The sequence below is a fragment of the Phodopus roborovskii genome, unplaced genomic scaffold (genome assembly GCF_943737965.1).
Source record: "Phodopus roborovskii unplaced genomic scaffold, PHOROB, whole genome shotgun sequence".
NCBI lineage: Eukaryota > Metazoa > Chordata > Mammalia > Rodentia > Cricetidae > Phodopus > Phodopus roborovskii.
Genome location: NW_026126636.1, coordinates 14586388 through 14603997, shown reverse-complemented (window position 1 = coordinate 14603997; position 17610 = coordinate 14586388). Strand labels below are relative to the sequence as shown.

At 52.4% G+C, this 17610-nt stretch overlaps 1 protein-coding gene across 1 annotated transcript; it reads right to left on the bottom strand.

Annotated features, from left to right (window-relative positions):
- Nucleotides 1–10133: 10133 nt before the first annotated feature.
- Sbk2 (SH3 domain binding kinase family member 2) lies at nt 10134–17304 on the bottom strand. The gene is made up of 4 exons (XM_051207465.1): nt 17253–17304; nt 16210–16464; nt 11881–12083; nt 10134–11047 (listed from the first exon to the last, which is right to left on the bottom strand). The coding sequence occupies exons 2-4, from the start codon at nt 16460–16462 to the stop codon at nt 10460–10462; spliced, it is 1044 nt and encodes a 347-aa protein (XP_051063422.1). The 5' UTR covers nt 16463–16464; nt 17253–17304; the 3' UTR covers nt 10134–10459.
- Between the last annotated feature and the right edge of the window lie 306 nt (nt 17305–17610).

The window sequence follows — 17610 nt, the reverse complement described above, 5'->3', positions numbered from 1 at the left end:
TGGTGTTAATGGTGATGGTGAAGGCGATGGGAGTGGCGGTGGTAACAGTGACGATCGTGTTGACGTTACTGGTGGCGGTGATGGTGAGCATAACGGTGACTAGCAATAATGAAGGTGGTGACAATGCCAGGGAGTGGTGGGTGATGGTGAGTGATGACAGCAATTAATAGTGGAGGCGTGACAATGACACTGACATGCTAGCAATGCTGGTGATAGCGCTGCTCGTGCTTACCGTGATCGTGACGGACCCTGACAGGGATGGGTCTGTGCCAGCAGGAAGCTGCTTCAGCCGTGCTGTGCCCAGCTTTATGAACAGAGCACATGCAGGGACATGGCAGCACACGCCTTTAACCCCGGCACTCGGGAGGCAGAGGCAGGTGGATCTCTGTGAGTTCGAGGCCAGCCTGGTCTACAGAGTGGGTTCCAGGACAGCCGGGGCTACACAGAGGAACCCTGTCTCGAAAAACAAGAAGAAAAAACAAAACCGGGCACATGGTCCGTAAACCTGAATGGGTGGTGTAGCATCATCGTCACAGGGACTAACACTTCCGGGGTACGCCTGTGTCAGCCTTCGTTTGCAGTGGTTCTCAACCTTCCTAACCCTGTGACCCTTGAATACGGTTCCTCATGCCGTGGTGACCCCAATCATAACATTGTTTTGATCTCTACTCCATAACTGTGATTTTGCTACTGTTATGAACCACCATGTAAACATCTGATACACAGGGTGGTCTTAGGCAACCCTGTGAAAGGCAACTCGACACACAGGTTGAGAGGACGCGCAGGTTGACTGAGAACCGCTGGTTTGGAGGCCGGCTGTTACTCCATCTCCATTACCACTGGCTGGGGAGGGTTCTATTACCAGAGCTTAGCAGATGAGGAGATACACTCAGCGTGGACACCAGGGAGGAGCCCTTGCTAGGGGGGTATTCCTGAGCCAGCTGCCAAGCCTCCTAGTCTAGGTTCCCCACCTATAAAAGGGGATAATAATAGAGTATGCCTCATGGCCATGCGGAGACGGCTGGATGGTAACATTGTGTTTGACCGCTGGATGGTAACATTGTGTTTCTGAGGGAGCCTAGGCTCTCAGCGCAGAGATGAGTGGCTTGTTCCTTATCCCCATCTTGTGCTTGGCAACCCAAGCCTGTCTACTCCAGACCCTTCTGAGAGAAGGTCTCATGCATGTAGCCCAATGTAACCTTTCATTTAGTATGCTGTGGATGCCTTTGAGCTCCCGACCCTCTAACCTGCACCTCCGGGTGCCGGGATTACAGATGTACTGTATCACACCTGCTTCTAGGCACCATGGTGATTTGAACCTAGGGCTTCATGCATGCTGGACAAGCATTCTGCCAACTGAACTTCATTCCCAGCTTGGGGGCCTTGCTCTTCACATAGTATTACCTGGCCACTGGACTTGAGTCTGGGTCCATATATCTCCGGGACTTTTAATTCCTTTCTCACAGCCTCAGTGTTCTCCGCGGATGGGAATATTAACCACATCAAGGGGTTAATATTACCTATGAGTAAGTTCCTGTATGGACAGAGATGGTATGAGACATATGCCCACTTACCAAGAATGAGCCCAGGGCTAGGAGATGGCTCATTTGGGAAGACACTTGTTATGTAAGCCTGGATGATCGGGGTTTGATTTCCTGGACCTCAAATAATGGAAGCAGAGAGCCAATTACCATAAATTGTCCTCTGACTTCCATATATGTCCCCCTCTGCTTTGACTTTGTCCCGGGTTCCAGATGAGGACGTTCACGACTTCCTCTGTCTTAGTGACCCAAGCAGGTCCCTTCCTAGCCTTACTGGTCTGTAAGCCCAGGGCTAGCTTGGAAGACACCACCCAACCCAGCCCCACCCCCAGCACTCCTGTTTCTGACCCCTGTGGCCTTGGCCAGGAAACTGGTCCCTCCTCCTCTTCCCAGATCACAGCTCAGAGGTCACAGAAGGTGATGGAGCCTGGCGCCCCTGCAGTCCTGCAAAGGCCATCAGGGTCCAGTTACTGGTTTGGGCAGGGGGTGGGATAATGTCCGGGGGTCTTGATGGATGGACACTCTGATCTCCACAACAGGCAAAGGCGTGTGCAGGGAACTGTATGGTCCCCAGATCTCCTTAAGCCAGAGACTTAAATAACTGCTGACATCTAACCTTGGGAGAGTAGGGCTCCTGCTGCCTTCCCCTTCCTGTCCTGGCTCATTGGGGTGTCAGCGAGCAGTGCCCCAGCTAGGAAGAAACAGTCTTCTGTATCCCTGGGTGGGATCAGGTGGACCCTGGCCATGGGTCATCTCTCTGAAAGTGCCAGAGAGCCCAGCTTGGGGTGCAGCCTTTGGCTTCTCTGCAAACCAGAGGTGCATGGGTGTGTGATGGGTGTTCTAGTCCAAGACCTCTCCACCCCTGTTGCCTTCTGCCAGCCCCAAACCAGCGGGTACCTAATTACTCAGTCATTCTATCCCTGTTTGGCTGGGCAGCTAAGCCCAAACATCTGGCCCCAGGGCCTGCAGCCAGGATGGGTAGCCAACCCCACTGGCTGCTAGCCCTGACCCTCGACACCTCCCTCAGGGTAGCTGAGCTGCATGTCTGTTTGCCAGCTTGCGACAAGCCCAGAACAGTAGCTGCAAAGGACTACACTCTGCGGGTGTAGATAAACTCCAAATTTGAACTCCATTAAACACATCAACAGTATAGACACCACACACACACACACACACACACACACACACGCACGCACGCACGCACATACGTACACACACCACACACATGCACACACATACACACACCACATGCCACATACATACACACACATCTCTCTCCCTCTCTCACACACACATACACACACCATATACCACATACATTCACACACACATTACACACACATCAATCAAATACATATCCATCATTATCCACCTGGGATATGACTGTTGGTAGAGAAAAGTCTAAAGAATGGAGTGGATAAATATTGATGCCTGGAAATCCATCCAGAACACCGGATGTGTACTGTAACACAGCATCCTCACATCTCTTACACCCCGGAGTATGGCGAGGACAGTCAGCATCCAGCTCTCTGGAAGCGGGTCAGGAGCAGACCTCCAAGACCTGTCAAATCACAACCTATGTCTTAGGCCATCTAGTTTACCTGGGGCTGGGAATGCATCTCAGTTGGTAGAGTGTTTTCCTAGCATGCACATGGCCCTGGGGTCGATCCCCAGCACTGCATAAAAAAGTGTAGTGGTTTGTGCCTATAACCCTCGGCACTAGGGAGCTGAAGGCAGGAGGATTAAGAGTTGAAAGTCATCCTTGGCTCCACAGGAAGTTTGAAGTCAGCCTAGCTTACATGAGACTGAAAAACAAACAGCTAAAACTTTCCTACGAGAAGGGCCACTGGGCCTTTTGTGTCTCTGTACTAATCTCTAGGCAGTTAAGTCTTGACCCTCTTTCCTGGAAGAGGCATGGGTAGTGGGCAGTTGTTAGTAAAAATAGTTACTGCTGGTGTCGCACACCTTTAATCCCAACACTTGGGAGTCAGAACCAGGTGGATTTCTGTGAGTTTGAAGCCAGCTAGGAATGCATAGTGAGACCACATGTCTAAAAGAAAGAAAGGAAGGAAGGAAGAGAGAAGGAAAAAGGAAGAGCAAGAAAGAAAGAGAGAAAGGAAGGGAGGGAGGAAGGATACAGAAATGGAGAAATTATGACCTCGAACTCACAGAGATCCGCTTGCCAGGCTTGTGTATGATTGTTTTGCCTGATACCCACGGAGGCATAGACATCAGATGCCCCGGGACAGGAGTTACGGGTGGTGGTGAGCTGCCATGCGTGTGGGGAATGGAACCCTGGTCCTCTGAAGGATCAGCAGGCGCTTTTAACTGCAGAGCCACCTCTCCAGCCCCCTGCTGTGAGCATAGGAAGGTAATTGTGCATGCAATACTCATCATACCTAACCTAAGAGCATGCCCTGCCCTTGGGATGGAAACCCATGGTCCTCAGCCATCTCTGCTGTCCCAGGCACCCAGTTCCCACTCTGCCAGCTCCATTATGACTACTGGTGGTCTGTTCTGCATATTGCCTATGAATGGAGCTGCCATCTGTGGTGGCCCTGTGACATTTCTTCGACTTCGCATTGACGGTTCAAGGCACCCCTGTGACGCCAGGACGTGTGCCCGGTTCATTCCTTTATGGTGCCTGATAGCAGCTCACGCACAGGTGAGTCACATTGTGTTCATTCATGCATCTAGTCTTCCGAAGTCTGCGATGTCTCCACTCTCTGGGTGACGAAGTTGCTGTGAATGCGCGTGTGCAGACTTTGTATGCGAGAGCGTATGTGTGAGCACCCGTGTGTTCATGCTGAGGCCAGGAGTCGATGTCAGATGTCTTCTTCAATTGTTTTACACTTACAAAAAAACAAAACCCTGACGGTTTCATCCATGTATATAATGAATTTCGGTCATTTCCAACACATCCTCTCTCTCATGACCCTCTCCTCCTGCTAGTTTTCTTACTTTCATGTTTGTTTTTTGTTTCCCCACGCAGTTTAATTATGGTTGCTTCCAACAGCACCGGCAGTTACCAGTAGCTACACTACTGAAGAAAATGCTGCCTCCTCCTCCCTCCCCTCAACAATTAACTATCATTAGCCGCTCTGAATGGAGTTGGGCGGGGCTCACCTCCCTCTCCCTCCTCTGTCTCAGTGTTGCTGGGCTGGCCTTGTGGAGATAACCCAGAGGAGGCGTGCAGTGGCCGGTGTCACGTCTGGAGGCAGCATTTTACAGCACCGCTCCCCAACCTCTATATTCTTTCTCCTTCCTTTATGTTGCCTGAGTCTTGGACTCAGGGTAATTTAGACGTCCAATTGAGGGCTGAACACTCAGCCCTTGTTCCTGGCGTTTTGACCAGCTGGGTCTCCCTGTAAACTACCGCCCATTGCAAAAACACACCTGATTTTTAAAACAGGGTCTCTCTCTAGCCTTGGAGTTCACCACGGGGTGGACTGTGGGATTGCAGACACATTGTGGCTGCACGTGGCTGTTTATGCGGGCACTGGGTACCTGAACTCAGTAATCATGCTGGCTGAGCCTCCTGTCTGTATTCTGTGTGGCCCTTTGTCCTGTCCTTGTCTCCTGGGTGTTTACCTAGGAGCGGAATTGCTGGGCCTGGTGTAGCTTATTGGTGGAAGTTACATATATGGTGTGTGTGTATGTGTGTGTGTGTGTGTGTGTGTGTGTAGGGGAGGGGACCCGTGTGCCACCAGGAATGTGTGGAGGTCAGAGGACAGTTTTCAGGAGTTGGTTCCCTCCTTCCACCAGGCGGGGCCGGGGAAGGAACCCAGTCATCGGGTTTGGTGGCAAGCGCCTTACTCCCTGAGCCCTCTCACTGGCCCCAGAGGATGCTGAAAAGCCTGCTCCCGTGCTGCGTGAGGGGCACAACTTGTCGCATCCTTGCCCTTCTGTCCCTTAACTGTGGTCCGTGTTCTCTGGTCTAAAGCATTTCTTGCTTGGCTTTCAGTGTTAACCAATCAGGTTCCACAACTCAGGGAGGGGTTGACGCAACCGTATCCATCTCCGCCTCACCCTTAAACAGCCCCCCATTTCCCTCCCACCCGAGCCTACTCACGCCCGCTCATATTCATTTTCACACACCCTCGCATGCCCCTCTCATCCTCACACCTTGGCTTGCTCAACCGCTTCTCACACCCATATCTCATATTTGTGTCCACACGCCTACACTCTTGCACACTCAAGTTCACGCTCACTCCCACGTGCCTGCGTTCATGTTGACACCCGAGGATAGTCACATCCATTCCTAATCCCACGCCCTCAAACCTCATATTCACACACACACACACACACACTCATGATCCTGCACACGCAGCATGCACTCTTGCATAAACGCATTTATACCACACACTCATCTACACTCACACACATATAAGCACACATCTTTGGGTCTACCCCACGTCTCAGAGTCACACTCCTGCCCATGTGCACACTCGTGGCTCACACCCTCCTTTGAGCACGAGACCACACTCACCTCCACACTCAGAAACTCACATTACACACCCATGCTCACACCCACACACTCAAGTCTCTATTCCCACTCACCTGGATGGATCACATTCCCACTCACTTTCACACACTCGTGTTCACTCTTGCACATACAATCAACCTGTCATGTTCACACCTGCCCTTACCCTCACACACGTACTTCATGTTCACACATATTCATGCTCCTACACACGGTGGACATTCTTACACACACACCCATCACACTCTTGCCTGCTCTCACACTCACATGCACGGTCCTGGCACACGTGGGCAGATTTTTCACTCTCATCCACACTTTATATTTGCATTTATTTTCACACCTCCCAGTTCACTCTTGTACGTATGCACACTCATGTTCACACCCACCCTTGCACACAGCCACGCTGATGATCACGTTAGCCCAGCAATCACCTCCACACCCACGCATGTACACTCACACCCATGGACTCACACTCACTTTCACACCTGGTTTGTGCTCACACTCACTTCCACATGCACAAACACTATCAGAGCCACATGTACACTCAGTCTTACACCCCACACTTCATGCTCACGGCCACCCACACCCATTCACTCTACCCTCCCGCATGCACACTTCCACACCCACAGAACCACATTTATGGGCACACTGGTCCTACACCTGTGTACTCACTCATGCACTCTCGTGTCCTCGTGCCCACACACGCATGCATTTCGTTCACACCCACTTTCACGGCGTTGACTCCTGCACACACAAGCACAATCTCGTAGTCACACCCACATTCACACTCACAACTTCTGCATTCATGCACACTCCCAAGGCCGCTCCTTCCCTGAACACTTACACATCCAAGCTCCTGAGGTCGCTCTTGCACTGACTGTGACACACCTCCCACACACACTCACAACATTTCTTGTGTGCACGCTCACTTGCACACACATTCTCACGTTCATCCACACTGTTGTGGCTGTGGCTGCACACGACACCAGACATATATACCCCACTGTGGCTGCACACACACACACAGACACACACACCGTGGCTGCGCACACACACACACACTCTCTCTCTCTCTCTCACACACACACACACCTCACTGTGGCTGCACACACACACACTCTCTCTCTCTCTCACACACACACCTCACTGTGGCTGCACACACACACACTCTCTCTCTCACACACACCTCACTGTGGCTGCACACACACACACACACTCTCTCACACACACACACACACCTCACTGTGGCTGCACACACACTCTCTCTCTCACACACACACACCTCACTGTGGCTGCACACACACACACATTCTCTCTCACACACACACACACCTCACTGTGGCTGCACACACACACACACTCTCTCTCTCACACACACACACACACCTCACTGTGGCTGCACACACACACACACACACTCTCTCTCTCACACACACACACCTCACTGTGGATGCACACACACACACACTCTCTCTCTCTCTCACACACACACACACCTCACTGTGGCTGCACACACACACACACACACACACATCTCACTGTGGCTGCACACACACACTCTCTCTCTCTTACACACACACACTCTCTCTCACACACACACACTCTCACTCACACACACACACACTCCCATTCATCCACCCCCTCCTTTCACACTCCTGCAGCTCAACAGCAGGGGTGCTGCTGGGATTGGAGTTCCAGCTCTATTACCGGTGTGTGTGTGTGTGTGTGTGTGTGTGTGTGTGTGTGTGTGTGTGAGCTCTGTCCTTGTGTGGCTGCTGTGCCATACCACAGCCTCAAAAGTGAGGCAGGGAAAGAACCAAGGCCCCCTTTGTCATGGCGAGGAGTCATCGGTGAGCAGGCCTGAGTGAGCGCTGCCCTTGGGGTGAAACGGTGCAGTTAGCATTGTTAATTAGTGTTGTCCTTCCCCTTAGACCCTTCTTGTCGCTTGGGTCAACGCTTGTCATTATCACCTTCCAGCTAATCCTCAGCTGCCACCACCAATTAACAGGCGCACAGGCGCCCCTGTGCGCCCCCCTCCGCCTGCTCCCTGTTCCCTGTTCCCCTCATCCCAGGCACCTTCCGTTTTATGGGACGCATTCTTGGCCTAATTGCTCACACTATTTTAGGTCCGTGGAGGAGGCGGCAGGAGATCTTGATGAAGCTCACCCCCTCTGCCATCCCCAACTATCCTTCAAAGATCCGTGCTCTAAGGCGCCAGGATAGCGGCTGCCATCCCTACCCAGTTGGCTGGAACCCAGAGTCCAAGGGGCCTCGGGGTCATTTCACAGGCGGGTGCACATGCCCTGCCAGGCCCCTTCCAGGCAGCGCCTTGTAGCCACAGCAGGGGCACTAGGGGTGTGTGCAGGGGGCTCGGGAGCCAGTGACACCCGATCCATCCCCAGTTGTAGCCTTGCTCTGGGCCTGCAGCCAAGCAGGGCACCCAGAGGAAGAGAGAGTGTTTGCAAACACCGTGGCTGCCAGGAAGGGGCTAGGATGGGGGGTGAGAAGGATGGGGAGGGACCAGATGGATGAGGGCTGGCTAGGGCTCCTGTCTGACCTGCCTTACCCGGCTGTCTTACACAAGCAAAGTTGAATAGCCAGCAAACCATAGAGGTCTGCCTGCCTGCCTGTCTCTCCCTCCTCAAAAAACAGTATGAACTTGGTCCCCATGCTTTCCCGGCAAGCTCTTTACCAACTGAGCTGTCTACTCAGGCAGGCAGGTCCGTGTTTTTCACTGCACAAACTCTGAGTAGAGTCTTAGGAATAAACGGCTCACGGGACTGGGAATGTGGCTCGATTGTTGGGATGGGTGTTCAGGACACAGAGAGCCCTGGGTTAGAATATTAGCACTGCACACACCCAGCATGGTAGTGCATGCCTGTAATCCCAGCACTCTGGAGGTAGGGACAGGCAGATCAGGAGTTCAAGGTTACTTTCAGCTACATAGTGAGTTCAAGGGCAGCTTGGCCCATGTAAGACCATGTCCAAAAAAAAAGGTGGTGGTGGTGGGGAGGTATCGGTGGTGCACATCCTTAGTCCCAGTATTTAGGAGGCAGAGGCAGGTGGATCTCTGTGAATCTGAGGCCAGCCTGGTCTACAGAGTGAGTCCCAGGACAGCCAGGGCGACATAATGAAAGGCTGTGATATAAAAATGAAAAAAAAAAAAAAAACCAAAAATTTAAAAATTGGGCAGGTGAGATGGCTCAGTAGGTAAAGGTACCCGCCACTAAGCCTGGAACCAGCTTCTGCAAGTTGTCCTCTGATCTCTATAGTCATGCTGGGGCGTGAACATATAATGAAGAATTCTTTTTAAAATTAAAAACTAAACAGCTGAGCCGGGCAGTGGCGGCGCACACCTTTAGTCCCAGCACTTTGGAGGCAGAGGCAGATGGATCTCTGTGAGTTCGAGGCCAGCCTGGTCTATAAAAAGTGAGCTCGGAGGACAGGTTCCAAAGCTACAAAGAGACCTTGTCTCCAAAAACTAACTAACTAACTAAATAAATGAAAAACTGCCCAAATAATAGATACCTGCCATCACGGGTTCCACCTATGAGCGACCCAATGGGAGTCGTTACCTGAGCAGCAATTGGTCTTACGACTCCTCCATCTCTCCCTCGGTCTCTGTGGGTGTCTCTGTCTCTCCCCTTTCCTGAGTGGACAGAGTCGCAGCACAAGACCTAGTAGCCAGGAGACTTTATTTGCAGAGGGTAGCTGAGGCAAAAAGTGTAAAGTATCTCACACGGCGGGGGCGGGGGTGTGGTGTGATGGTGATGGTGGGGCGGGGCGGGGGGGGGTGTCAGCATCCTGGCACGCAGGTGGGTAGGAGAAAAAAGCCGGAGCCCATCTGAGAGCCGTGAGGCCCCTTGAGAGAAGACGGATGACAAAGCCAGGAAGACTGGTGGGTCAGCTTGTTTGGTTGCCGGCTGCTGGCTGGGCAAGGCCGCCCCTCACCCTCTGGGAGGTTGCTGGGTCAGAGAGGTCCATCGCACACCAGGGACACAAAGTAGAGGAGAGGTCTAGGATCGTGCTGTCCAGGGCTGGTGGCCGCCTTACCTGGGGCTTGTGTGTGCGCGGGCTATCTGAGGTGGGTGGGACAGTGCTGAGCTGAGCACAGTGCATGCCTGTTACTCGGGATTCTGAGGCAGGAGGATCCAGAGATCAAGACCGGAGACAGCAAGATGGCTCCAGTAGGAAAAGCGACCGACGGCTGATAAAGAACTCGGTTCCATTGCTGGGCCCCAACGTGGAAGGACAGAACGGACTCCTAAGAGTCCTGTGATCTTCACACAACAGGCATGTGTGTGTGCACAAAGGAGAGACACAGACTACACACAGGACAGACAGCAGAGAGATTGCAAACAGACAGGAGGCCACAGCCAGGCAGCGCAGGCTAAGCAGGTCTCGGCTCCCTCTTTGTAGCCTTGTGGCTTCCTCCCTACCCATCATCCCTCAGGTCCTTTGCCAATTCCTCAGCCTCCTCCTCCCTCTGTCTCCAGGGTTGGCCTAGGTAGCCCTTGATGGCGCTCACAGGGCTCCTCTTCCTGGGGTGAGGGTCTAGCAGCCCCCACAAGAGAGTGTCTGCCTCAGGTGACAGGCCATACCAGGGCTGTGGCCGGTCTTGGGGCTGGCCCGAGGCCTGCCAGATGAGGAAGTCCTCAAAGAAAGGGTCAGCCTCCACCAGGGGCTGGTCCCAGGGGAAGTAGCCCGTAAGAAGGCAGAAGATCAGAACTCCCAGAGCCCAGGCATCCAGGGCAGGTTGGATGGGTAGCCCCTCGGGGAAGGGTGGTGGGGCACACAGCTCAGGGGCAGTGTAGGGGATAGGAGGCCCAGTGAGCCTGAGCAGGGTCCCTCGGGGCCGGGTGTGGCCAAAGTCCGCCAGCTTGACTCGATGGCAGTCTGGGTCACACACCAGCACGTTCTCTGGCTTCAAGTCCCGGTACACCAGGCCGTGGGAGTGAATGTGTTCCAGGGCTGAGGCCAGCTGGTCTGCACAGCGCTGGGTGGCTGGCTGGGGAAGACCCACCTGTAGGGGGAAACGGCAATGAAGGTCCACTTCTCCCTCCCCTTCCTGCTGAGGGGAGCTGAAAAGCTAGGGCTTCTTTTCAACCCCAGGCACAGGCCGGAGGGAAGCTGAGAAGGTTAACTAACAAACAGGTCATGCCGATGAGGCCTGTGAGCTTTGAGAGATTTGTGAGGCCTAGTGTGAGCTCGTCAGGCCTACCAAGCGGTGTGTGTGTGTGTGTGTGTGTGTGTGTGTGTGTGTGTGAAGGGCTTTGAGCCTGTAAGGCCTATGAGGCCTAGAATGAGCCTATCAGACCTGTGAGGTCTCTGAGACCCAGTGCAAGCCTGTCAGACCTTTGAGTACTTCAGGCCTGTAAGGTCTAGTGTGAGCTTGTGGGGCCTACTGAGGGGAATGGGGGAGGGGAACTAGCTTGAGTCTAGTATGAGCTGTGAGGGTCAGCGTGAACTGTGAAGCCCGTGAACTTCTGAGGCCTTTAAGGCCTGGTATGAGCCTACAAGTCCATGAGCTTGTATGGATGCAAGTATGGGCCTGTGGTGTGACCTGGAGAGATATGTGAGCTCTAGTGGGAACTGACGGGCCCCAGATGGGTCCTACTGAGCCCATGAGGCCTGTTAACTCCAGTAGGGTAGACTGTGGTCTTGTGAGGGTTGGCTAATTGCAATAGGACACAGGTAATGAGGTCTAAAGTGTCCAAATATTCTAGAATTGGGATTGGATGAGGGGACCAATGTGACCTAACACAATGAACATGACGCTTGGGGTGCATGCTGTTTGGAGATTCCCGTGAGCTCTGGTGAGGCTCACGAAGACACACCCAGGGCCTACCTACTCACCTTGGGCTGAATGAAGGTGATGAGCTCCCCGTGGAGAATGGGCTCTGTCAGGAAGCTGTAGGAACTGGCTGACTCTATGCCAATGCCATAGGCCGCCACGATGGCCGGATGCGTGCCAAGTGAGAGGCCCACACAGAACTCATACAGGAAGCTACGGAGGGAAGTAGATGTCTTGGGGAGCTGCTTCAGTGCTAGGGGTGTTCCTGGAGGTGGGGGGGCAGATGCAATAGGAATGGATATCAGAGGTGGGTAAGAGTTCAGGGTCATTAGGACTGGCTTTCTTTCGTTATTTATTTTTATGAGCATGTATATTTATGTGAGGGTGTCAGATCTTAGAGTCACAGACAATTAGGAGCTGCCATGTGGGTTCTGGGATTTGAACCCAGGTTCTCTGGAAGAGCAGCCAGTGCTCTTAACCACTGAGCCATCTCATCAGAGGACTGGCTTGCTTCCTTCCTTTCTTTTTCTTTCTTTCTTTCTTTCTTTCTTTCTTTCTTTCTTTCTTTCTTTATTTCTTTTCCTTTCTTTCCTTGAGACAGGGTTTCTCTGTATTGCTTTGGAGCCTGTCCTAGAACTCTCTTTGTAGACCAGACTGGCCTTGAACTCACAGAGATCTTCCTGCCTCTACCTCCCAAGCGCTGGGATTAAAGGTGTGGGCCACCAATGCCTGGCCGGACTGGCTTTCTTAATCTTCTTCCTAGGCTTTGGGATGGAATCTGTTTCCCAAGTGCCTTGTTCCCCAATCCCTGCCTTCCTACCAACCTACTCTAATAGTACCAGGCTCAGCTACTAACAGTAGCATTCAGTACCCATGTCCACTCTGTATTTCTGTTCTCAGGGTAAACAGAAACTGAATCTGGAACTTCTAGTGTTGACTCTGTACAATAACTATACCACGTGGGAATATATATATGTCTCACATGTATATGTATATATGTGTGTATGTATAAGTATATATATATATATATACATACACACGTGTGTGTGTGTGTGTGTGTGTAATTTCTTCATTTATTTTATATCGAACCACAGTTTGCCCTCCCTCCTCTCCTCCAGTTCCCTCCTCCTACCTCCCCCCCACCCCCATCCGCTTCTCTGTTTCTGTTTGGAAAGGGGCACGCCACCCATGAGTGTCAACAAAGCATGGCATAGCAAGTTGAGGTAGGACTAATCTCCTCTCTTTGTGTTAAGGCTGGACATAGGGAATGGGTTCCCGAAGGCCAGCTCAAGTGTTAGGGGCAGGCCCTGATCCCACTGCTAGGAATCCCACAGATAGACCAGGCTACTCAACTGTCCCACGTATGTAGAGGGCCTAGGTCAGTCCTGTGCAGGCTGTGGAGGTTTTTTGTTTGTTTGTTTTCTGAGGTAGGGTCTCACATATTCCAGCCTGGCTTCTGGCTCCCTGTGTACCTGAGGATGACCCTGAACTCCTGACCTTCCCATCTCACAGGTGGGATTGTAGGCATGGACCACCATGGCTGACACAGACATGTTTGAGTCAACTGGGGAAGACATACAGAGTACAGGGTATCAGGTCCAATTAAGGAGTCACGGTCCTATCCCGTGTAGAAACAACTTCCTAGAGTCTTCTTCCAAGGTAGAAACTTCTAGTGTCGAGCTTTTAGCCACCAGATACTAGTCCTTAAGCGTATCTACCACTGGGTTTTGTGTTGTATGATCAGGCAGGCTGCCTACTTTTTCCCTTTTTATTGCTGGGGATTGAACCTAGGGCCTTGGGCATGCTAGGCAAGTGTTCTACCACTGAGCCATTACCCCTGCGCCACAGCCCTCACTGGGGGATTCTAGGCAAAGGCTGTATGGAAGAACACTGCCTCTCCCTGCTCATTGATAAAATCTGAGCCACGGCCCCAGACTCTCATCAGTACTGGAGTCCCAAGCTATACCCTCAGACTTCTTTCTACTTTTTGCTTTGGTGCAAGTTTTCACTGAGTTTTTTCGGGTGCCTCAGATGAATTCTGCAGCCTCGGGTAGATCTTCCTACTCCTTCAGCCTCCCGTGTGGCTAAAATGGCAGTCCCGGTTGCCTCTTTAAACAAACACTGGGCAGAGGTGGACGGACACCTTTAATTCTAGCACTTGGAAGGCAGAGGCAGCCGGATCTCTATGAATTCCTGGCCAGCCTGGTCTACAGAGTGAGTTCCAGGAAAGCTCCAGCTATTACACAGAGAAACCCTGCTTAAAAAATAAAATAAACAAATACCCACCATTCAACTCCAACCTGAAGTGGCAGTATGTCCTCTAGGTATCCTGGCTTCCCACCACTCTCTGGCTTTTGTGGTTGTTTTTGGCCATATCGGGCATTGAACCGAGGCCTCGGGCATGCCAGGTGAGTGGTGTTCTGTATCCCTGAGCTTCAGCCCCTGGTCTCAGCCAGCGTTTTGGAGGTCTCTGCTCACTTCCCACTGTACTGTGAACCTCTCTGCACTGCCCTCCATCTTTACCCCCTGCAGCATCCTCTAGCACAGGGGTTCCCGACCTCCCTAATGCCTCGGCCTGTTAACACAGCTCCTCGTGTGGTGACCACAACCATAAATTTGTTTTTGTTACTCCTTCACGACTGCAGTTTTGCTACTGTTATGAATCGTAATGTAAATATCTGTGTTTTCAGGTGACCCCTTAGGTGACCCCATGAAAAGGTTGTTTGACCCTAAGGGGGCTGTGACCCACAGGTTGAGAACTCCTCTTTTAAAGAAAGACCCAGGGCTCTGCATGTGGTTCACTTGGTAGATTCTGTGCCCAAAATACATGGAACCTCTGGTTCCATCCCCCTCAGACTACACAAACTGGGCCCGGTGGTGCACTCCTGTAATCACAGCACTCAGGGGAGGTAGAGACAGGAGGATCAGGAGTTCAAAGCCAGCCTCAGACACATAGCAAGTTTGAGGCCACCGTGGGCTGCAGAGGGTGCTGTTTGAAATAAAGAAAGGGAGGAAGTTGGAGAGATGGCTCAAGGGTGAAGAGCATTGGGTGCTCTTCCAGAGGACTCAGGTTCAGTTCCCAGCACCCACATGGCAGCTAAAAACCACCTATAACTCTAGTTTCAGAGACTCAGATGCCCTCTTCTGGCCTCTGGGGTACCAAGCATGCAAGTGGGGCATAGATGTGCACTCATGCACATGAAATTTAAAAATGAGCCGGGTGATGGTGGTGCACACCTTTAATCCCAGCAGTCAGGAGGCAGAGGCAAGCGGATCTCTATGAATTTGAGGCCAGTGTGGTCTCAGAGTGAGTGCTAGGTCAGCCAAGGCTACACAAATAAGCAAGCAAACAAAACAAAACAAACAAAACAACTCAGAATAAGCGCTACTCTTCCAGAGAACCAGAGTTCAAATCCCAACACCCACCATCCAGCAGCTCACATCCAACCACCTGTAACTCCAGCCTCAGGGGATCTGTCGCCTCTTCTGACCTCTCTGGACACTGCACTCATGTGCACAGTTGCCCCTAATATGTACATAACTAAAAAAAATTTTTAAATAAACATTTTAAAGGAAAGAGGAAGGGAAAGGCCGATGTCACAGTCAATACAAATCAAATACAAATCAATTTCAAACACTCCAAGAAGTACAGGTAAGTGGGCATGACTATAGGATAGAAAGTCTTTAGGGTGTGTGTGTGTGTGTGTTTGCTTGCTTGTTTGTTTGTTTTTAAATACAAACACTTTTTCTTTTTTCCTTCCCTTTTAGTTTTACATTGACTAATGGCTTGTGTGTTCATTGGGAGCGGGGTTGTGGAGGTCAGAGGACACCCCTTGGGGCAGCCAGTCTTTCCTCCCACCATGTAGGAGCTGGGGAATTGGACTCTCGTCATCGGACTTTGTGACAAGGGCCTTTAGCTGCCGAGCCATCTTGCCTGGCTGTCTATATTTTTGAAACATACTCTAATGTAGCCCAGGCTGGCCAGGAACTCAGTATGTATCACAGGATGATTTCAAACTCCTGACCGTCTTGCCCCTACGTCCAGGGATCCCGCCTGAGGGATAACTAGGGTTGCAGGCATCAGCCACCACATCTGGCTCTGTTTGAGACGGTTGGTAGCCACGGCTAACCTGGAACTCACTATGCAAATCTTAGGCCAGCAGCCTCCCCGCCTTAGCCTGAGTGATGAGATTATGCCAGGATTCTCATCTCTTCAAAGGAGAGAGCTGGGGCGCAGAGTGGTTAAAGGAACCCCCTGAAGCACACGGCTTGGAAATACCGAGAAGGAAGATCCGGTTGAAGTTGTCATGACCCGCTAGTCTTGGCTAGCTTGCCTGCAATCTCTGCTCTCGGTTGTACCGTACGGCATGCCTGTGCCCAACATCCAGTACCTTTTTGACGGTGGGTGACCAGCAGCACACGGCCGAACCGGCCCTGGCCCAAGGGACGCACTTCCTCGTACAGCTCCTCCACCTCAGTGCGGACCAGGGTCTGGGCGCTCAAAGCCATCATGTCCTCCAGGGCCAGAGCAGTCTCCTGGCCCTGCTGTAGCTCCTCGACCGTGAGGCCGCCCAGGCCTTCGTCACCTCCATCCTCCACAGCCGCCACTTCCATCTGCCCGTCCTCTGCCTGTTTGCCTGGCATTTCTGCAAGACAGACAAAGAAAGTGACCCAGGACTCAGAGGTAACTAGCCTATGGCAACTGAAGGAACAGCAAGGACACCAGACTCCTGGGTCTGAGGGAGGAGGCTGGGGTCTGTGCTCCTGGGTCTGAGGGCGGAGGCTGGGGTCTGTGCTCCTGGATCTGAGGGAGGAGGCTGGGGTCTGAAAGAGAAGTTTGGGCCTGGGCTGAGGCCTGATTGTCAGCTCCCATTGTGCCTCACTTGCATTCAGTTGGCGACCCTGAAGAGTAGAAAACAGTCACTAGTGAGGTGAAGTCAATCAGGGGTCAGGTCCCCCATTCACACTGTCACCTGGTGGCCTGAGGGTGAAAGATGAACCGAGCCATTGAGACACCCCCCCCCCCATCTTGTTTCCAAAGCAAACAGACTTGGGCCTGGAGTGGATGAGCAGCTCCCTCCAAAGAGCAAACAGGTGCTCTGTGCCTCCAGGGAAGGGTGGGGCTCTACACAGCTTGAGACGTCAGGGTCCTGCCAGAAGCTGTCACTTGGACCTGTCCCCAGTCTTTCAGCCCTCAATCATTTTGTCGTCCAAGTCTCATAGCTCGGCAACTCTCCCCTAGACCCAGGGCTCTAGACCCCTGTCCCTCTCCCGACACCAAGAAATATATACCACAGCTCTCCTCCTTCACATTCGGGGTTCAGACCCCAGCCCTCCTCCCTCAGACCCAGGGGTCCAGCCCTAAGTCCTCCTCCCTCAGACCTGGGGGTACAAACCACAACTTATTACTGTCCCAGGAACTTCTATAACTCACACAACTTGGGGGGCTCAGACCCTGGCCCCAACACTCAAGCACTCAATTGCTTCAAGCTGTTTCTTGTCCCGTTGAGAGTCCAGAACTCTTGCCTCCTGTTTTCCTGCTCAGCTGCAGCCTACTTCAAGACGGTTAACCTTGCCCTGCTTCTGACCTGGTCTGAGAGCTCCAAAACCTCACCTTCTTCAAGGCTTGTGTGACCCCTTTCTGCCCACTGCCGTTAGTGCCCTGCGCTGCAGGGCTCCTGCCAACATTGGCTTGTCCAGGAGCAAGTCCCGCCCCCACCTTAGGGGGTCCTAAAGCTCCACCCTCTGCCCCGCCCCTTCTGCCCCCACTAGGGGCAGAGCGACACCGTGTG